Source organism: Trachemys scripta, chromosome 17, assembly GCF_013100865.1.
Source record: "Trachemys scripta elegans isolate TJP31775 chromosome 17, CAS_Tse_1.0, whole genome shotgun sequence".
Classification (NCBI taxonomy): Eukaryota; Metazoa; Chordata; order Testudines; family Emydidae; genus Trachemys; species Trachemys scripta.
The window spans coordinates 22,856,636-22,874,238 of NC_048314.1; the positions used below are offsets into that span (position 1 = coordinate 22,856,636).

The 17,603-nt window shown below is 47.2% G+C and overlaps 1 protein-coding gene across 4 annotated transcripts in view; it reads left to right on the forward strand.

The window, feature by feature from the left end:
- Positions 1 to 17,603, forward strand: part of CRB2 (crumbs cell polarity complex component 2) — a 56,873-nt gene that overhangs the window by 16,772 nt on the left and 22,498 nt on the right. For 3 of the 4 annotated variants that reach the window (XM_034793807.1, XM_034793804.1, XM_034793805.1), the window contains 5 exons: positions 3,600 to 4,301; positions 6,608 to 6,803; positions 7,411 to 7,550; positions 8,410 to 8,592; positions 9,581 to 9,694. In XM_034793807.1, coding sequence (XP_034649698.1) covers positions 3,600 to 4,301; positions 6,608 to 6,803; positions 7,411 to 7,550; positions 8,410 to 8,592; positions 9,581 to 9,694 — 1,335 coding nt within the window. The remainder of the gene's footprint in view (positions 1 to 3,599; positions 4,302 to 6,607; positions 6,804 to 7,410; positions 7,551 to 8,409; positions 8,593 to 9,580; positions 9,695 to 17,603) is intronic. The other variant, XM_034793808.1, reaches the window with a different exon arrangement.

Consider the following 17,603-nt stretch of genomic DNA (forward strand, 5'->3'; position numbering starts at 1 on the left):
AAGGGCCCTTATGGAAAATTCCGTTTAGGGTGTGACTGTCTCCTTTTCTCATAAAGGACTTAAATGGAAACTGTAATAAAAGGGGGGGTAGGTCTAATCCCAGGGGGGCTGACACCATCAGCTATCCTTAAGCCTACACAAGCATATTAGACGCGTTCAGTAAAGGTCTGTTGTGCATTTCACTGCTCTGCCTATATGGGAAAATGCAGGAAGGAGAGGGATGAGGGAGTATTAACAACATTCCAAACCTCTCTCGTTCCTAATACTCTGCATTTACATAGCACTTTACAAGCATTAGCATCCCACCCCGGCAGGTGCATAAGTAACTAGAGTCTTCCCAGTGACAGAGGGGTTCCTGGAATCTGAGCCAGAGGGGTGGTGACATGGCCAGGAACAGCCACAGGGAGTTTCTGTCAAAGACATCATTACCATTAGAGAACTCCAGGCTGCCAGGCCTCTTTTCCGACCACTGACTCTTGCTTTCAAATGATAATGCATCTGGCTGAGGTCTAGCTAGAGTGGCACAGCCCTGAGCCCTTGCTAATACGCTAATGTGCTTACTTTAAATGCAAAGAAACTTTTCACATCAGTGGCCTATTTTCCCCTCCTCCTTTCTGTATTTTTGTATTGTCACTTGCCTGAATATGATATGCAGGCTTTCAGCTTTGAGGCCTATGTGTGGGGGGGTCACCCATAAATACACCGATTCATCTGGGAAATTACTGTACATTTCCAGTTTTGAAGGGGGCTCTGACTGCACCCAATACACTTCCCTTGAATTGGCAGCTGTGGGCTTAGTGTGCCGTTCCCAGGGTGAAAAGTGAATTACAAAAAGCTCTTGGAGTCCCCTTCCTACCCTCAACATCAAACAGCCTACTTCTCATAAGAATGGCCATACTGGGTCAGACCAAGGGTCCATCCAGCCCAGTATCCTGTCTGCCGCCAGTGGCCAACGCCAGGAGCCCCAGAGGGAGTGAACCTAACAGGTAATGATCAAGTGATCTCTCTCCTGCCATCCATCTCCACCCTCTGACAACAGAGGCTAGGGACACCATTCCTTACCTGTCCTGGCTAATAGCTATTAATGGACTTAACCTCTATGAATTTATCTAGTTCTCTTTTAAACCCTGTTATAGTTCTAACCTTCACAGCCTCCTCAGGCAAGGAGTTCCACAGGTTGACTGTGCGCTGTGTGAAGAAGAACTTCCTTTTATTTGTTTTAAACCTACTGCCCATTAATTTCATTTGGTGGCCCCTAGTTCTTATATTATGGCAACAAGTAAATAACTTTTCCTTATTCACTTTCTCCACACCACTCATGATTTTATATATCCCTATCATATCCTCCCTTAGTCTCCTCTTTTCCAAGCTGAAAAGTCCTAGCCTCTTTAATCTCTCCTCCTATGGGACCCGTTCCAAACCCCTAATCATTTTAGTTGCCCTTCTCTGAACCTTTTCTAATGCCAGTATATCTTTTTCGAGATGAAGAGACCACATCTGTATGCAGTATTCAAGATGTGGGCGTACCATGGATTTATATAAGGGCAATAAGATAGTCTCCATCTTATTCTTGATCCCTTTTTAAATGATTCCTAACATCCTGTTTGCTTTTTTGACTGCCGCTGCACACTGCGTGGACGTCTTCAGAGAACTATCCACGATGACTCCAAGATCTCTTTCCTGATTAGTTGTAGCTAAATTAGCCCCCGTCATATTGTATGTATAGTCCTATGAGGGAGGAGAGATGGTTAGACAGACAGACATCTGGCTTCCCTTTCTTCCCATCTTCTGGCCGCCTCCTGTGCAGCTACTCAGGCAGGACAACCCTAGATCCCATAGGTCATCTTCACCCTCCATCTGCAGTTTGATTGCTCAATGGAAGAATGGCCTGGAAAGTGAGTGCTGAGGGAAGACAAATGGGGACTCCACTACTTTGTTCGCTCACCAATGACAGGTATCTCCACTGTTTGGCTTGGCAAATGTACAGCATCTTGGATGGAGGGAAACAACAAAGACAAGTCTGGTTTTTCATTAGTGAAGACAGCAAACATTCTTTCTGTTCCCCTTAGCCCCACTCCTTGCCCAATGCCCTGTGTAACCTCACCTGGATCAGCTAGATTTGCAGTTCTGTGGGCATATCCTATCACATTTCTGGGGGGTAGAATTGTTTAGTCTGGAAAGGGCCTCTTTCTCTTAGCCACAACAGCTTGCTGCTAATGGGTAACAAGGTCTTAGGAATGGGAATGAACACAGCCCTCCCTCAGATCCAAACCTCCCAAACTTTGGAGAATCTGGATTGAATATTGGGAGCTGAACCCAAGATTTAATTCTGAGCATGCCCAGATTCTGGGAACCCCTGTCTGAAGCAGAGCTTCCGCTTGGTCCCATAATACCCCAAGCCCACTGTGTGTCTCCAGCGTTATCTGCTCCTCCGCATGGCCTCACCCATCACTGGCTTCACTGCAGCAAGAAATCACTCCTTTCCCTTTGAGGCATAGTGTGTTTGGCCAGTGATTATTGGGTTGCTCTTCTTGTGGTCAAAGACTGTGTGTGAAGTAGGCTAGTTTGGAACATTTATAGACGCAGCCTCTGCTCACTGGGGTTCTGGCTAAGAAAAATACATTCCTTGGGAGTGCGGGATGGCTGGAATTGGGAGCAAAGCTAGCTCCTTGGTGCTGAGCTGTAAGTCAGTGCAGGCTTGATAAGGTCAGCTGGCCTGTGGTTAGTTAACTTGGTATGTAGCTCACCTTTGCCACTTATTTTGGTCGTAGATTCTCTTCATATCAAGCGAAATTGCATCAAGTTTATCTATGGAAAGGGTGGAGAAAACATATGTAAAGGATGTAAACAAGTGTGAGCAGAGATCCATCAGGTTGGTTTAAGAGTGCGCACGTTAAATGGATGATTTAGCCAAATAACTAGAGGCAGAGGTGTAGGAGGGGTGGGGAATGCAAGAAGAGGAAAGATGGCAAGAGGAGGAAGAGGGGGAGAGAGAGAGTACCCAGGGGGAGAGGCATCTTTCAGGTATGAAGGTCTCAGGCTCTTTTGGGCTTTAAAGGTCAAAACTAGCCCCTGAAACCACTCAGCAGAGAGTGCGGATCTTAGAGCACCAGTATCATGTGCTGCCAATAAAATACTAACTAAGGGGCCACTGCATGTGCACCAGCTTCATCCTGGGAATGGATTTAAATTGATCTTATTGCAATAGTCTCTAATCTCACGGTGACGCAGGCATGGATAGCAGGAGCAAGGTCTGTGGCTGAGCGGAAAGGTTACAGCCCCCTGGCCAGGCACAGATGGGAGAAAAGCCAATTTGTTCTCTGATGTAATGTGATTGCCCAAAACCAACTGGAGATGTAACAGCGCCTCTCAGCTGTGAATGCAGATAAATGCCTTCCAAAGGGGAGCATGTATTATCTTCCCCCGACTACAAATAATTAATCCAATGCCCATGGGAGGAGGCTGGATATTTGTGAACAATGGCCAGTGCAGCCCTATTAATACTGAGATATCTACTGTGTACAGTGATTAAGGGAGGACCCCATTGGGTTCCTCCGTGCTGCTAGCCCAGACTAACAGGAAGTCTCCTTTCTCAACAGGAACATCAGGCTCTGAAACTGCCAGCAGTTGTTCATCATTCCCCTGTGAGAACGGGGGAAGCTGTGAGGATTTGGAGGGGAGCTACAGGTGCCTCTGCCCCCAGCAACCAGTGGCATACATGGGCACAAACTGTGAATTCCTCTACTCTGTGTGTGCTGTGGACAAATGTCCCCCAAATTGGATATGCCGTGAAACTGCGGGACTCCTGGATTATGAATGCATCTGTAGGCCTGGCTTCACAGGTACTGAGTGTAGTGTTAATATTAATGAGTGTGAGAGCAACCCTTGTAAAGGGCCTCATTTTGAATGTGTAGATAGTGCAAATGGATACATCTGCCGATGCCAAACGGGACCAAATGGAGAAGGCTGCCGCACTGAACTATCTGTGTGCTCTAGCCATCCTTGCCAAAATAACGGGACCTGCATCGAGGGTGCCGGGATATATACCTGCAGCTGCCAACCTGGTCATACTGGGGCCCACTGTGAAGATAACATCGACGAGTGCGCCTCCAGCCCATGTCAGAATGGAGCCATCTGCCTAGACAGGGTGAATGAGTATAACTGTTTCTGTGTGCCTGGGTTCCAAGGAAACCGCTGTGAAATAGACATCAACGAGTGTGCATCCCGGCCCTGTAAAAACAATGGCACCTGCCTGAATGAGATGGATCACTATTTGTGCAAGTGTGTCCCCGGCTATGCAGGTACCTTTCACGCTCACGTATTAGTCTTTCAGTTGGGTTATTTATTGCTGTTTGTGCAGCTCCATCAATGCACCTGCTTGTGGCAAAACCAGCAAAAGACACAGTCCCTGCCCCAAAGAGCTTCTCATCTCTGCCTTTTTGTTACAGCTGTGAGGCCGAGCCTCTGTCTGATGTCCCGAGCTTCTGGTGTGCTGGGGAGCACGTGCGTACTAGCTTAGGCCTGGCTGTCCTGAAAGAGAGGGCTTGGGTTCTTGGGGGGATGGTCGAGGGATGATGTGGATGTTGAATGGTTTGGATTCCTGGGGTTATGGGATGGGGAGGGGGTTGAGAATTGGTTTCCCAGCGGTGATGTTGATGTGATTGGCTTTGGTGAAGGCATGGTTAAGGGGACGCGCAGAGAGAGAGACGTATTTGTCTTTAGGAAGAATAAGCTTATTGGAGTTCAGGGGTGGAACTAGTCTCTATCAGAGTGGCCCAGGGCATTTTGTCCTGTCTTTCAGGCGTTTTCCAGGGCAGGAGGCTCTGGGGTGGAGTGGCTATGAGTTGTGGATTTGTTTTTCCAGCTCTGTTAAACTCTGAGAGTATTTTGCATATGACTCTACTGAGTTATTTCTTCGAGGTTCAACTGTGCTGGTGATGACTCACTGTGTAATCTGCACCTGTGAGTTATCTGCAGAGGCAGAGGCGCAAGGGTCTCCTCTCCCCCAGCCCAGCTATCAGAATGGAATGCAGTCCATGCTGCAACCACCTCCCCCTGGTACCAGCCGGCACATGACCTTTCCCAGCCTTACCCATTGTCACAGGCTACAGGCGTTTCAGGAGTTATGTTGCTATAAAGGAATGTGGGGTCACTGGGCTACAGATTACAAATGGAGTGGGGAGTAGTTGCCTCTCAGGCATCCAGTCACTGACTGAGTCACACTCTGGTGAAATGCAGAGCTGGGGGAAAATACCCACTCAGGAGCAGGCTCTGTTTAGGGCTTAAAATGACCCTTAGATTTAGAGTGTAAAACACAACTCAGTGTTTGCCCATCAGTTTCCCTTTCACTTCCCTGCCAAGTCCCTAGTTCAGGACTGTGAGTTCCCCCAGAAGGAGCTGCTGGTGTCAGTAAGGGGTAAAACAGCCTAGAGTGTTGCAGCAGCATGTGCTGTTCTAGGTGACTTTGAAGCTGGACATGAGGATTTGCATCACGGCCTCTTGCCCTGGTCTTGCAGCCTCCCAGAGCCACTGGTCCTCACAGGCTGAGCATTTCCTGGCACTTGCAGCTGAAATTTTGGAGAGGGAAGTTTTGACATGAGGATTGACAGGTTTTGATCTGGCAGCTTATGGGGCCCACATTCCTTTAGGATTAGGGTGGCCACGTCTGCGGCATAGTGAGCCTCTGTCAGAAAGGAGGATTAGATGGATTGGCAGGTGCCATTTTAGGGGCTTACTTTGAGGGGTGATGTCAGGCTATGGGCAGTTCATTGAGGTGGGAAAGTGGCAGGATGGTTGCTATGGGATCTCTTGCAGATTTCCTTTGACGAAATGACATTAGACAAAGATAATGGATACGTTTCTGCTGTGATTAGTGCTATTAATACTTAATGAATAAGACCATTACTATTGCTAGTACCACTATAACTAATACTTTGTACTTCTCCAGCACCTCCCTTCTGAGGACCTCAAAGCAAGTTACAAACCTCATAATACTTTTGGGAGGAGGGTAAAGGATATACAGTGATCACTTCACCAACCACTGAAATGCAGCCGCCTCTGTGGTGGAACACAGCAGCTATGCAGAATGAAGAATATCATATGTAACCCAAACTGTAAGGGGAACACTGTGCCACAGAATGTAAATATCAATGGTTGAACTTGGCCACAACACTGCAATTCACACCCTACCACTTGCCCCCACCCCAAAATAAAGCATTATGGGATTTTTGTAATGAATGTAAGTGAGCAGGACCTTGGTTTTATGTCTCATCCGGGAAGTGTAATTCATTTGCTAAATGCTGATGGAATTAACTAATTCAATGAAATCAAATATAAGTTTATGTTAGAGATTCACAACAGTTGCAAACTATTCTCAGTTTTGTTGATTTAAAAGCAAAACCCATAAGTCGTCCCAAGATAGACTTGGCTGCAAATACTAATAAACTAAGCATTTCTTAGTATTTGCATGCTTGTCTGCTGTCCGGGAATTTATAAATGGTCATGTCTGTATTCTAGCAGAGTGGGTTTCATATCATTGCTTTTGTGATCCCAGCCCAGAACTCCCACCAAATCCATAACATGGATGTTTCTCTCTTTTGTAACAAAGGTGTAAACTGTGATGCTGAAATAGATGAATGTGACTCAGACCCTTGCCAGAATGGGGGCACGTGCACTGACCACATTGGGTTCTACACCTGCGCTTGTGCACCAGGTTATGAGGGAATCCAGTGTGAGGTGGACATCAATGAATGTGCAAGCCAACCATGTATCAACGGAGGGATATGTTATGACCTTGTTGACAGGTGAGGGATGCACACTCCTGTGGCCATTTGCATTTCAGTGATTAGATATCTGACATGAGCCAATGAGATATCTGCCTGGTGCAAGTCATTGACTTCAGAGCGTGAAGGATGAATTGGGCTCAGTGCTCTTTAAGTGTTTCCTCCTCCCTCCCCCACTCTGCTTGCTATTATTTTTTTGTTAAACTGAAGTTATTCTAAGAGCCATTCAGTGGGGGTGTTAATGCCAAAGGACTCCTTCCACTAGCAGAGTTCCCAGAGATGCTTGAAAGAATTCCTGTTACTGTCTCTTATTGCTCCGCGATGAAAATTATTTGCAGTTTAAATGAGCGGCCACCCTCCTTGACTGAGAGCATCCCTGTTTCTGATCCTTGCCTTTCATGTGCACTATGTAGGCTCAGAGGCTGACCCGCCTTGCCACTAATTTCTTGCAAGGATGCTCTGTTTATGGAGATGGGACTGTCTCTTCTGTCAGCCCGTGGGTGAGGAATTCTGCAAGGTGGACATGAGGGTTAGCAAGTGGGCCCCATAAGCTTGTTTGTTCTTACCTTGGAGGGGACTGGGCATTGGGATTGAAGAGCTCTTGTGGTGGTGTTTTGTGTCCCCCTAGCTACCGGTGTGATTGCAGTGACACAGGCTTTGAAGGGGAGCACTGTGAGCTGGATATCCTGGAGTGCGCCTCCCAGCCCTGTTTGAACAATGCTACCTGTCTGGAGGGTGTCAAGAATTACAGCTGTGCCTGCTGGCCAGGTGAGTAGGGAAACGGCTTCGTTCTCCTGCAGTCTGAGTATTCAGTGGTGGAGAGGACCTGCTAGGTGGCCCTGAGCAAAATGGGCTCTATACTGTATGAGTCTAGTTTTCAGTACCCCCAAGTGATGGGGCTCCCACTGCTTCTCTCGGGAGAGTCTTCCACTGGCATGAAGGTCTCACAGCAGGGAAATGTGTTCTGCTGCATTGCCTGAAATTTCCCTTTTCCTAAGCCCAGGCCTTTTCTATCCTGTGCTCTCCTGGGCGAGATGAATTGACTGGCTCTTGCCTCTGAATAGTGCTGTGTGCCAGGCCCTGCTGCTTTGTGCTAGATGAGTTGCAGTGTCTCATGCTCACATAAACTTGCTCCCTTATTGGCAGCTGTAGTATCTTGGTGGTTAGTTTTCTGTCTCCCTTCCAAGGAAGTCCTGTGTTGTGCTAGCTCTGGTAAAAAATTTTACAGGAGTACTCGTGGCACTTTAGAGACAAATTTATTAGAGCATAAGCTTTCGTGGGCTACAGCCCACTTCTTCGGATGCATATAGAGTGGAACATATATTGAGGATATATATATAGATATATATATATATATATACACACACACACACACATACAGAGAGCATGAACAGGTGGGAGTTGTCTTACCAACTCTGAGAGGCCAATTAAGTAAGAGGAAAAAAAAACTTTTGAAGTGATAATCAAGATAGCCCAGTACAGACAGTTTGATAAGAAGTGTGAGAATACTTACAAGGGGAGATAGATTCAATGTTTGTAATGGCTCAGCCATTCCCAGTCCTTATTCAATCCTGAGTTGATTGTATCTAGTTTGCATATCAAACTAGCTCTGGTGTTTGCCTGGCAGGTTACACAGGGCAGCGCTGTGAGGAAGATGTGGACGAGTGTGCTGCAGACCCTTGTCGCAATGGAGGCGTGTGCTTTGAGCGCTCCAACCAAACCTACTATGGGACACGACACGACTTCCCCAGCAAGTTCAGCTATAGTCAAGCTGCAGGTTTCCTCTGCTGGTGCCAGACCGGTTTTTCAGGTGAGCTACCCACTGGGCTGTGTACAGCACCCCCTGGTAGGAACTGCACAGCTTGGGTCACAGGGAGTGGAGAGGAGCCATCTGCAGCAAGAGCCACCCATCTGGAGCAGAGCAAGATGGTTCTGGCTGGGCAGCTGCCTCGTGATGAGGAGTGTGTGGCTCTCCTTTGCTGTATGTGCGCATTGCAGATGGCAGTGGGAGTGTAACCAATACCACACCCTCTACCCGGAAGGCCATAGCCCTCAAGGCCCTGATTTCCTGGCTGGTGCAATAGCCCACCCCCTTCCCTAATGTTTTGTTCATTACCCTGCAGCTAGGCAGATGGCAAAATAGCCCTGGTGGCCCCTCCCATGGGCATAAAGCAAAATTTGTCTCTGCAATATGTTAGTGGGGCATTCCCCCTCTGGAGGAAGCTGTTAGTCCCCTGGAGTCCCAGGGAATGTCTTAAGCCTCCCCTTGTAGTGACTGCTCTTGTAGCAACCTTTCGTGTAGTTGGGATGGGCAGGCAATTCTCCCTGCCTGTGAAGGGCTCTAGGGATGCTCAGCAGAGACTGCCCTTTGTGTTTTTTAAAGAGCTTATAGGAGTGTGGGGTTGGGGTGTGTGGGTGGGTTTGGGGGGAAAATTGGAACTATAGAAGGGAGTTTTCTCTAGTTATTAGAACAGGGGTCCCAGAATCCGGATTCCTGGGTTCTGATCTCACGTCTGCCACTGACTTGTGTGGTGGCCCTGGGTACATCACTTAGCCTTTCGGTGCCTTAGTCGTCTACATTTCATAAATGGGGATTAATGATACCTGCTTGCCAGGTGGGTACTGAGGGACAAGCAGCACTTCTAATGGGCACTTTGCATCTTTGGATGAAAGCTGCTGAAGAAGAGCAAAGAATTGTGCAAGAAGATGTTAAGATTCCCCCTGCAGGGGATGTGCACACAGCCACTGCTTGGACTTACTGAAATGATCCTAACAGGATTGTGTTTTCACTTTCAAAGGGGAGAACTGCTCTGTTAACATTGATGAATGTGAGTCTCAGCCGTGTCAGAACGGAGGGTACTGCACCGATCTGGTTAACGGCTTCCTTTGCCATTGTCTACCGGGATACGCAGGTAATGTTGGTGATGGAGTGTGTGGAATCAGGTGAGCCTGGTCAGCTGATGCTTATTGAGTCACTGTTTGCCATATGGTTGCATAATTGGATCCTAGGACTGGCTAGAGAAGGGTGCTGAATGAGATTGAGATGAATCTCACTCGGAAAGCTGTGGCGGCCCAAGGCGGTTGTAGCTGTGGTTGTCTCCAGATCAGGACTGAAGTGGACTGGCAGACATGTGAATGTACTGTACTCCTAGCACTGGGGTACATTGGCAGCGCTGTGATTGAGGATGTGAGCAGATCAATGGAACAGTGTGAGGGAGTCCGGCACCAGAATCTGAGGATCCCTTAGGTGTTGGCAGAGGGATATTGAACACGGCCATAAGCACCCTCTTGACAGGTATGGGGGGTGCTGTGTACAGGAACAGAAATAGTCTTTGGGATGAAGATGTGCGAAGTCTTTGGGGGGAGGGATAGCTCAGTGGTTTGAGCATCGGCCTGCTAAATCCACAGTTGTGAGTTCAATCCTTGAGGGGGCCACTTAGGGATTTGGGGCAAAATCAGTACTTGGTCCTGCTAGTGAAGGCAGGGGGCTGGACTTAATGACCTTTCAAGGTCCCTTCCAGCTCTAGGAGACAGGATATCTCCCTTAATTTTTATTTAAGCCAGAGGGAGGAGGCATTTTGGGTGCTGTGTCTCTCAGGGAGGCTGGAGTTGGAATGGTCGACATTTCCTAAGGGCTCTAGCAGTTTGGGGCAAGGAGTGAGGAGCCTGTCACCAGCACATAAAACAATGATGATATTTCTCCTTCTCCCCTCTGGATGATGAGCCAGGGATTTTGGGTTGGAGGCTATACTCTGTTATTTAGGGAGGTCAAAAGGTCTTAGTGTCATGAGCAAATGCAGTGCAGCCCTTTCTGTTTGCTAGGGTGTAAGGATGTGCTTGGGAGTGGCGGAGCTGGCTTCTGCTAGAGATGCCCTGTGTGTCCCTTGGTAGGTCACTCTAACCCGTGCTGAGCCTCAGTTTCCCCACCTGTGAAATAGTGAGACTGGCTTGCCAGGGGCATTGTGAGGCTAAGCACATTACTGTTTGTACCCTTTGGCTGGAGGGATGAACAGTGGGGGTGGTGCCTCTAAAAGTGTTCAGTTTAAATGTAGCTGCATCTTTTAACATCTAAGATTAAGACAACCACATAGCCCAGACACCACAGAAACAGGAGGTGCAGAAAGGCTTGCTAGGCCCACATACTCTGCCCCCAATTGACAGTGAGAGCTGGTAGCACTTTGGCCTTGTCTTCACTAGGAAAAAAGATGTATTTTTACCACATGCTTGCTAACACGTAGTAAAATCCTCATGTGGATGGCCCTTTATTTTGATACAAACAGGATAGGGCAAAGGCAGGTGAGAGTTGTACTCCCTAAGCGATCAGTTTTGTGCGTCTCTTCTCATCCAGCATGGAGTTTGTCTCCGTCCCCGCCACACAATCATTTTGCTATGATTGTGACAACCTTCTTTGCAGCCACAGCTGTTGGGGTGGCATCCCTCTCCGTACCTTGTCGCCAATCCATCTCATCTCTAACCTCAGAGGAAAACCTCTTGTCTCCTTTCCCTATTTTCTTTAATCTCTCTCTGCTAACTAACAACCTGATACTGATAAAGGGTATGGTTTATATTAAAGACATTCTCTAACTGGCTTGCATTCTTCCAGCCCTCCAAGAGTAAAATGTATGCAGGCTGAAAGGCTGCCATCTTGTGGGAGAAAGGAAAAACTTGAAGCTACAAGAGAGTTTTTAACTCTTCTCAGGTATTCCTGTGTCTGCACTGGAACTTTTCTAGTCCCCTTTAGACCAGTATAGTTATACCCGTATAACCCGTGTGGACAATCTTATTCCAACACGTGTGTCTTCAGTGTAGCGTAAGCCCCTCTCAAGTGATGTATGCTCCTCTACCAGAATAAGTGTGTCCACATAGTCTACACCAGTATAACTAGAGCAGTTTAAACTCGCACCTTAGGTTGTTCTGAAAGAAAAGTCCATGCAGACAAGGCTGTAGAAATAGGCTTTATTCCAATCACTCAAGTGCTGCGCAGGGCCAGCTCCTACAGTGCTGCACCTGCAGATGCAGACCTCTTCCCAGTGGAATGTTATATAGCTCATTAAATGTCTGACCATTGTAAGTCCTAATTCCTGTCTGCTTGTGCCTCCAGGGCTGTTTCCTTCCTCAGTGCCCTGGCACCACTCTTGGGAGTCCAGGGAGCTCAGCATTTCATTTCACTTCCCCAAACTGTAGGTTTACCTAATCCTTCCGAGCCCCTGGGCCTGCTCATGGAAAGAAAAGCTGACACAGGCACAGGATGGGGAGAGACCGCGCTAGAGAGTTCATTCTGTTGCATCTGTTTGGGGTTCATTAGTACGCGAAGGAGATTAGAGGCAGGTTGCTGTGTTGTTAAATCACTATGTCTCCTTTGGGGTAGTTCCAAGACAGAACAGTGAAAGGCTGGGAGCAGCAGGTGGGGAAGTCACATTTTGCCTCTCTGTGAACTCAGTGAGCTGAGTGAGTGCATGTGGAGGAGTGAAGCTGACAGGGAAATAATAGCAATTAATCTCCCCTGCTTTGTCAATTAATCCCAGTATAGTCCTGCTGGGTAAACAGCTTATTACTTCATATTAGGATCACAGAGTAACTTCATGAAGTTTCCAGTAATGTTTCTGTTCAAAACACATTTCTGTGGCAGCTTAGATCTGCCATGAGCTTGGGTTTAAGCTGCCTTCCATGATTAAAGTGAACTTGCTACTCTGATGTAGGCTGCTTTTTTCATTTTCTCTCCTGGAGCCCTTTCTTCAGTCTCAGGAATGTGGGGAGTGTTGTGGGATAACTGTGAATCAGCAGAAATCACCTTCCTACATGTGTTAACTGCCTAAGTGCTGTCTCCGGCTGGAACACAGCACAGGGCTGGGATGGCTCTTGCCTAAAACGTAAATGGAAAGCCCAGAGACCCAGTCCTGTCAGAACCACACGGCAAGATAGGACACTGAGAATAAAAGGTTTGGGAGAGTCTGTCTGCTATATGGGCCATGTGACCCCTGCAGTTTGTAAGCTCTCGGGGGTAGAGGCTGTGTCTTCCTTTCCCATTGGGTGGTGCTCAGAATTCCCCGCATGGGCTAAGTCAGAGGGATGTGCAGGAGCAAAATTAAACAAAGAAGGGGGTGGATGAGTCTTTGTTGGTCCCAGAAAAGGTGGCAACTGTGATAAAACTAAAGTCATGTTCTCACCTGAGGGACAGCCAGGCTTTAAGAGATGGCTGAACTGAAGGAGCTGGATTCAGATGATTACTGTGTTCTCTGATGAGAACAGACCGAATTATCTATTAATCTGAATTGTCTTTTGGGTGAAATGTGGCGTGTGTTTAACTGGTCAACAGTTTAGGACAGGAAGTGAGGAAGAATAGGGTATTCAGTTGAAATGGGAACTGGCATTTAGGTTGGCAGACTGTAACTGCTGAATTAGAATTTGGCCAGTTAACCCTTGAAAAAAATTATAGGAGCTGTTTTAATGACTACGAGTGGCCTAATGCAGTTTCCATCTCCTCCTAAGAATGCTGTCCAGCAGCAGGTTGGCCCCTAGCATCATGCTCTGGTATTCAGTCAGCCTGAGTGAGAGGTCAGCTTACTTGGTTCAGCCTTAGGGTATGTCTACGCTGCAATCAGACACCCACAGAAGGCCCATACCAGCTGACTCAGGCTCAGGGGGGGGGGGGCGCGGCGCTCAGGCTAAAGGGTTGTTTAATTGTGGTGTAGACGCTCGGGCTGGAGCCCGGGCTCTAGGACCCTGTGAGGTGGGAGGGTCCTAGAGCCGAAGCTTCACCCCAATTAAACATTAAACAGCACCTTAGCCCAAGCCCTGCGAGCTTGAAGTCAGCTGGCATGGGCCAGCTGCGAGTTTTTAATTGCAATGTAGGCATTACCTTCAGTATCCTCTTCAGCCCTCTTGGAGGAAGCAGAAAGCCTTTTTCTGTTGTATTAACAACCTTTGCTTCTCCCAACAGCTCTTTGTGCAAGAGTGCAGGCCAAGCCCAGACTCACTTGCAGTTTTGTGTTACTTGGTACACACACCACCCAGTGCAGTGAATTGAGGAAACAGGATTGGTGTTTTTTCCTGACTGGACAGATTAATTTATTTGTACAGATATTTTCCAGGTGTCTGTTCTGTTCCAGAAATGTGACCTCTACTGTAGTCAGGGAAGGCAGCTAAAAGGTTAAGAGACTAAAGAGATTAGAAAGCCTTTAGCCCTTGGAAAGAAGCCCTTTTAGCAAATACAGCAGACTGGAGCTAGCAGATATTTCCTGGGGCTGCCTTCATTTTACCTGGAAGGTATATTACTTCTATGCACACACTATGGCAGCAGCAAAGAGGCTGGCTGTAAAATGTTCAAACAGATGCTTAAACCGTTTTTCAGATTCATACAGAGGGAGTATTAGTTGGTCCTGGATAAGGCTAGAGTGAGCTTTGTACTGTTCATTTCACTCTGCGGCTCCCTACTGCATTATGGCTCCATTGTTAGTCAGACCTTCTAAACATGCTGTCGGCTGACCAGACACTGTAGGAATTTACACCCCACACTAGTGCCTGTGTGAGTCTTGGTGTCAGATGTGATTTAACTGCATACAGTGCCTGTGATCAAAAGCATCCACTGAGATTCTGATGCTGCACTAGGTCTATTTGGACCTGCTTGTTATAGCAGATTGTCTGACCAGAGGGCAGCATGAGATATGCCAGTTACTTCCGGCTCACCCTGGTTAAAGGGTTTAGAGGATTAGTAAAGGTGGAGCAACTGTGATGAATTAAATTAGGCTTCCCTGTTAATGAAAATGGGTGAAGCCTGGCTTAATGTCGCATCCAGAATAAGGCTAGGCAAAGATGTGAGCAGAACAACAACTCAAAGGGACAGAAGAGGCTGTGCACAGAAACAGCAAAGCTCCAACTGTTGCAGAGAGCTGTTGGCCCAGCTCCTGTTAGCCTCCAACAATGTCTTATGAGGACAGGCTGCTGTCAGAAGACAGACTTCAGACTACATAATTGTGGCAGTTCCTATGCAAAATATCAGAGGGGTAGCCGTGTTAGTCTGAATCTGTAAAAAGCAACAGAGGGTCCTGTGGCACCTTTGAGACTAACAGAAGTACTGGGAGCATAAACTTTCGTGGGTACTTGCATCTGTACTTGCATCTGTACAGATGTAGTACTTGCATCTGAAGAAGTGAGGTTCTTACCCACGAAAGCTTATGCTCCCAGTACTTCTGTTAGTCTCAAAGGTGCCACAGGACCCTCTGTTGCCCCTATGCAAAATGCATGTTCTGTAACATTCAACATCTTCATATGTAATCACAGCTTTGCTTGCCAGTTAACAGTGTAACCTGCCTGCACACTGCAAATGCAACAGAGCTCCTTCCTTCCCAGTGAGGAGTCTCTTGTAACAAGATTTATTCCAGAGACAAAGGTAGTGGGATTGCTGTCTGAGAGGTTTCTTCCCATTGCCAATGCTCTCAGGAAACGTCTCACTCATTCAGAGCCTTGATGGTAACTTCTAAATTTCTGGGATTAATTCACAAACATGTCAGGGAAGTCACTAACCTCCATCCAAGAAGCAACATGTGGAATTTGGGCTGGTCCTCTTCCCAAAGCAAATACAAGTCTGTAGCAGTAATCTGTAGTATGCTATTACATTAATCCTAGGAATTGAAGCAGTTACTGTTACTACTTCACCGTATTCCATGGAATGCATTTGGAGAGCTGCAATGATAAATAGTGACCCAAAAGCTGAGCTGAGTTGCCTGCTGCAGTCCCCCGAGGTCAAGATTTTGGTCCAGAACCTTTTTAGGCCCCTGATCCTGCAGTTCACTGGAGCAAGATAGACCCCTATTCCTGTATGCTGGTGTAAGAGTCTAACTGAACGTTTCAAAGAAACTCCAGTTTTCACAGATATCCCCCATTTAGTTGTATTGCAGAGGGGTATGGATCAGCATTCACGTTGCACTCCCTGTCAGTACCCATCCCACGCTGGGGAAACTAATGACCCAACCAGTGGACAAAATTTGGTGATGAATCCTGATCAGGTGCTACTGGAGGCATGTGGCGCATGCGCTAAGAAGAAGAGCGAGTGGGATGTTGCTTGCAGCCATTGCAAAAGTGACTCTGATTCTTGTCAGCCACAACACAGAATGAAAGAAGTAAAAATTCTTATTTCTGACATCATGTGAACAGTTGATGTAAAGAGCTGTTCAGTGCCATTTTTAGTACACAACGACAAACTTCATTGGTCCTGCAAAACCCGCAAACAATGCTACATATTCTTGTGTGCCATCCACTTGCATCTTTTCACTTAACTATTCACATATATACAGATATAGCACCCTCTGGTAACTGCAGGATCAGGGCTTAATTTTGCTAGCTACCCATTCCAAATCTGTGCTTTTTAAGGGGGCTTGACATGCAAGCAATCCAGATACCTCTGAGAAGTTAAATTCCTGCATGTATCTAATCCAAATGACTACTCCTCACATGCCTCCCACATCAGATCAATGTGAAACTGACTAGTCTGTTTGGATTGATTAGGCTGGGTGAAGTGCAGAAAGTAAGCTAGCAGCACGCATGACTTGTTGGAATTGTGTTCGAATGTCTGAAGGTGGCATTGGTAACCGCAGGACGTGGGATGTAGGCATTGCCTTTTTTAGGATTTTTAACCTGACAGTGCTGCTTACACATAGGGGGAAGAGTCAGATACTTCGGGAAAAGCTCCCCAGTTCTAAATAATCTTTCTCCGCAGAAATAAGAACTCTCCCTGTTGCAAAGCAGGAAGAAACCACTGCCATGGCCAAAACTTTTGGACCCTGCCCGATCCTGAGATAACGAGGAGATTCTGGCAGCTCAGTCTCTGCAGCTGTTTATGGGGAAAGATGGATTCTTGGCCCCCTGATCCCAATGCCTAAAGTCAGTATGGTCATCAGACTGCAGGATATGGCTTCCTCTGTGTCACTGGTGATCAGGAACATTTGTTGAGTGGGTGACTGGAAAAAGCTCTTGGCTGGTAAGGAGATATTGGCGCAGAGGCATTGGTTGGGATGAGGACACTTGAAGTAAGTTGCGTGGTTAGGGAGAGGTTGTGAGAGGCTGCTCCTTGGCATTCAGAAACGCCAACATCTTCCTTCACTTTTATCCACTTAATCAGTTTTATTCTATTGCTCTTACTTGTCATTCTTTTTCCTTTCTCCCTCATTGGCTTCAATGAAATCACTCGTGAGGGTAAGGGCTGCAGCAGCTTTTGTTTGCAAATATTGCAGAATGAACACACGCAATGAGATAACAGGGCAAGTGGAGAAATGAAACTCTCTGGATGAAATTGTGGGCTCAATGAAGTCAATGGGAGCTTTGCAAAACTATCATTGATTTCAGTGGGGCCAGGATTTCACCCTCGGTGTCTGGGAAGCGCTCATTTTGTTGTTCCCTGCAGTGGCTATTAATCGGTGGTAGATGCACAGCTTTTCTTCATCATCCAGAAATGGAAAAATTCTTATTTGGGCCCTAACTGTGCCGTGCCTGTGCAGGGAAATCAGTGGTACAGCAGGGGGTGTGAGCGAGGGCAGGGGGTGTGAGCGAGGGCAGGGGCTTGTCCCAGTCCTCCCATTGTCGGAGCTAATGCTGCGGATCCTGGAGGGCGTTACTGTAATGCACTGAGTGAGAATACACTGTAGACGCATTCTTCTTGTCAGCACTGACAGAAGCCAGCTGGGGAGGTTTAGAGCAGGGCTGGATTAGATCTCGCCACAGCGCAGGTCTCTTTATATTGGCTGGTTTCATTTCCAATCCCCTTTTGCCTGACCAGCACTGGGAGAGAGCTCACACATACTGTGTCCTTCCAGTCCAGACTTTCAT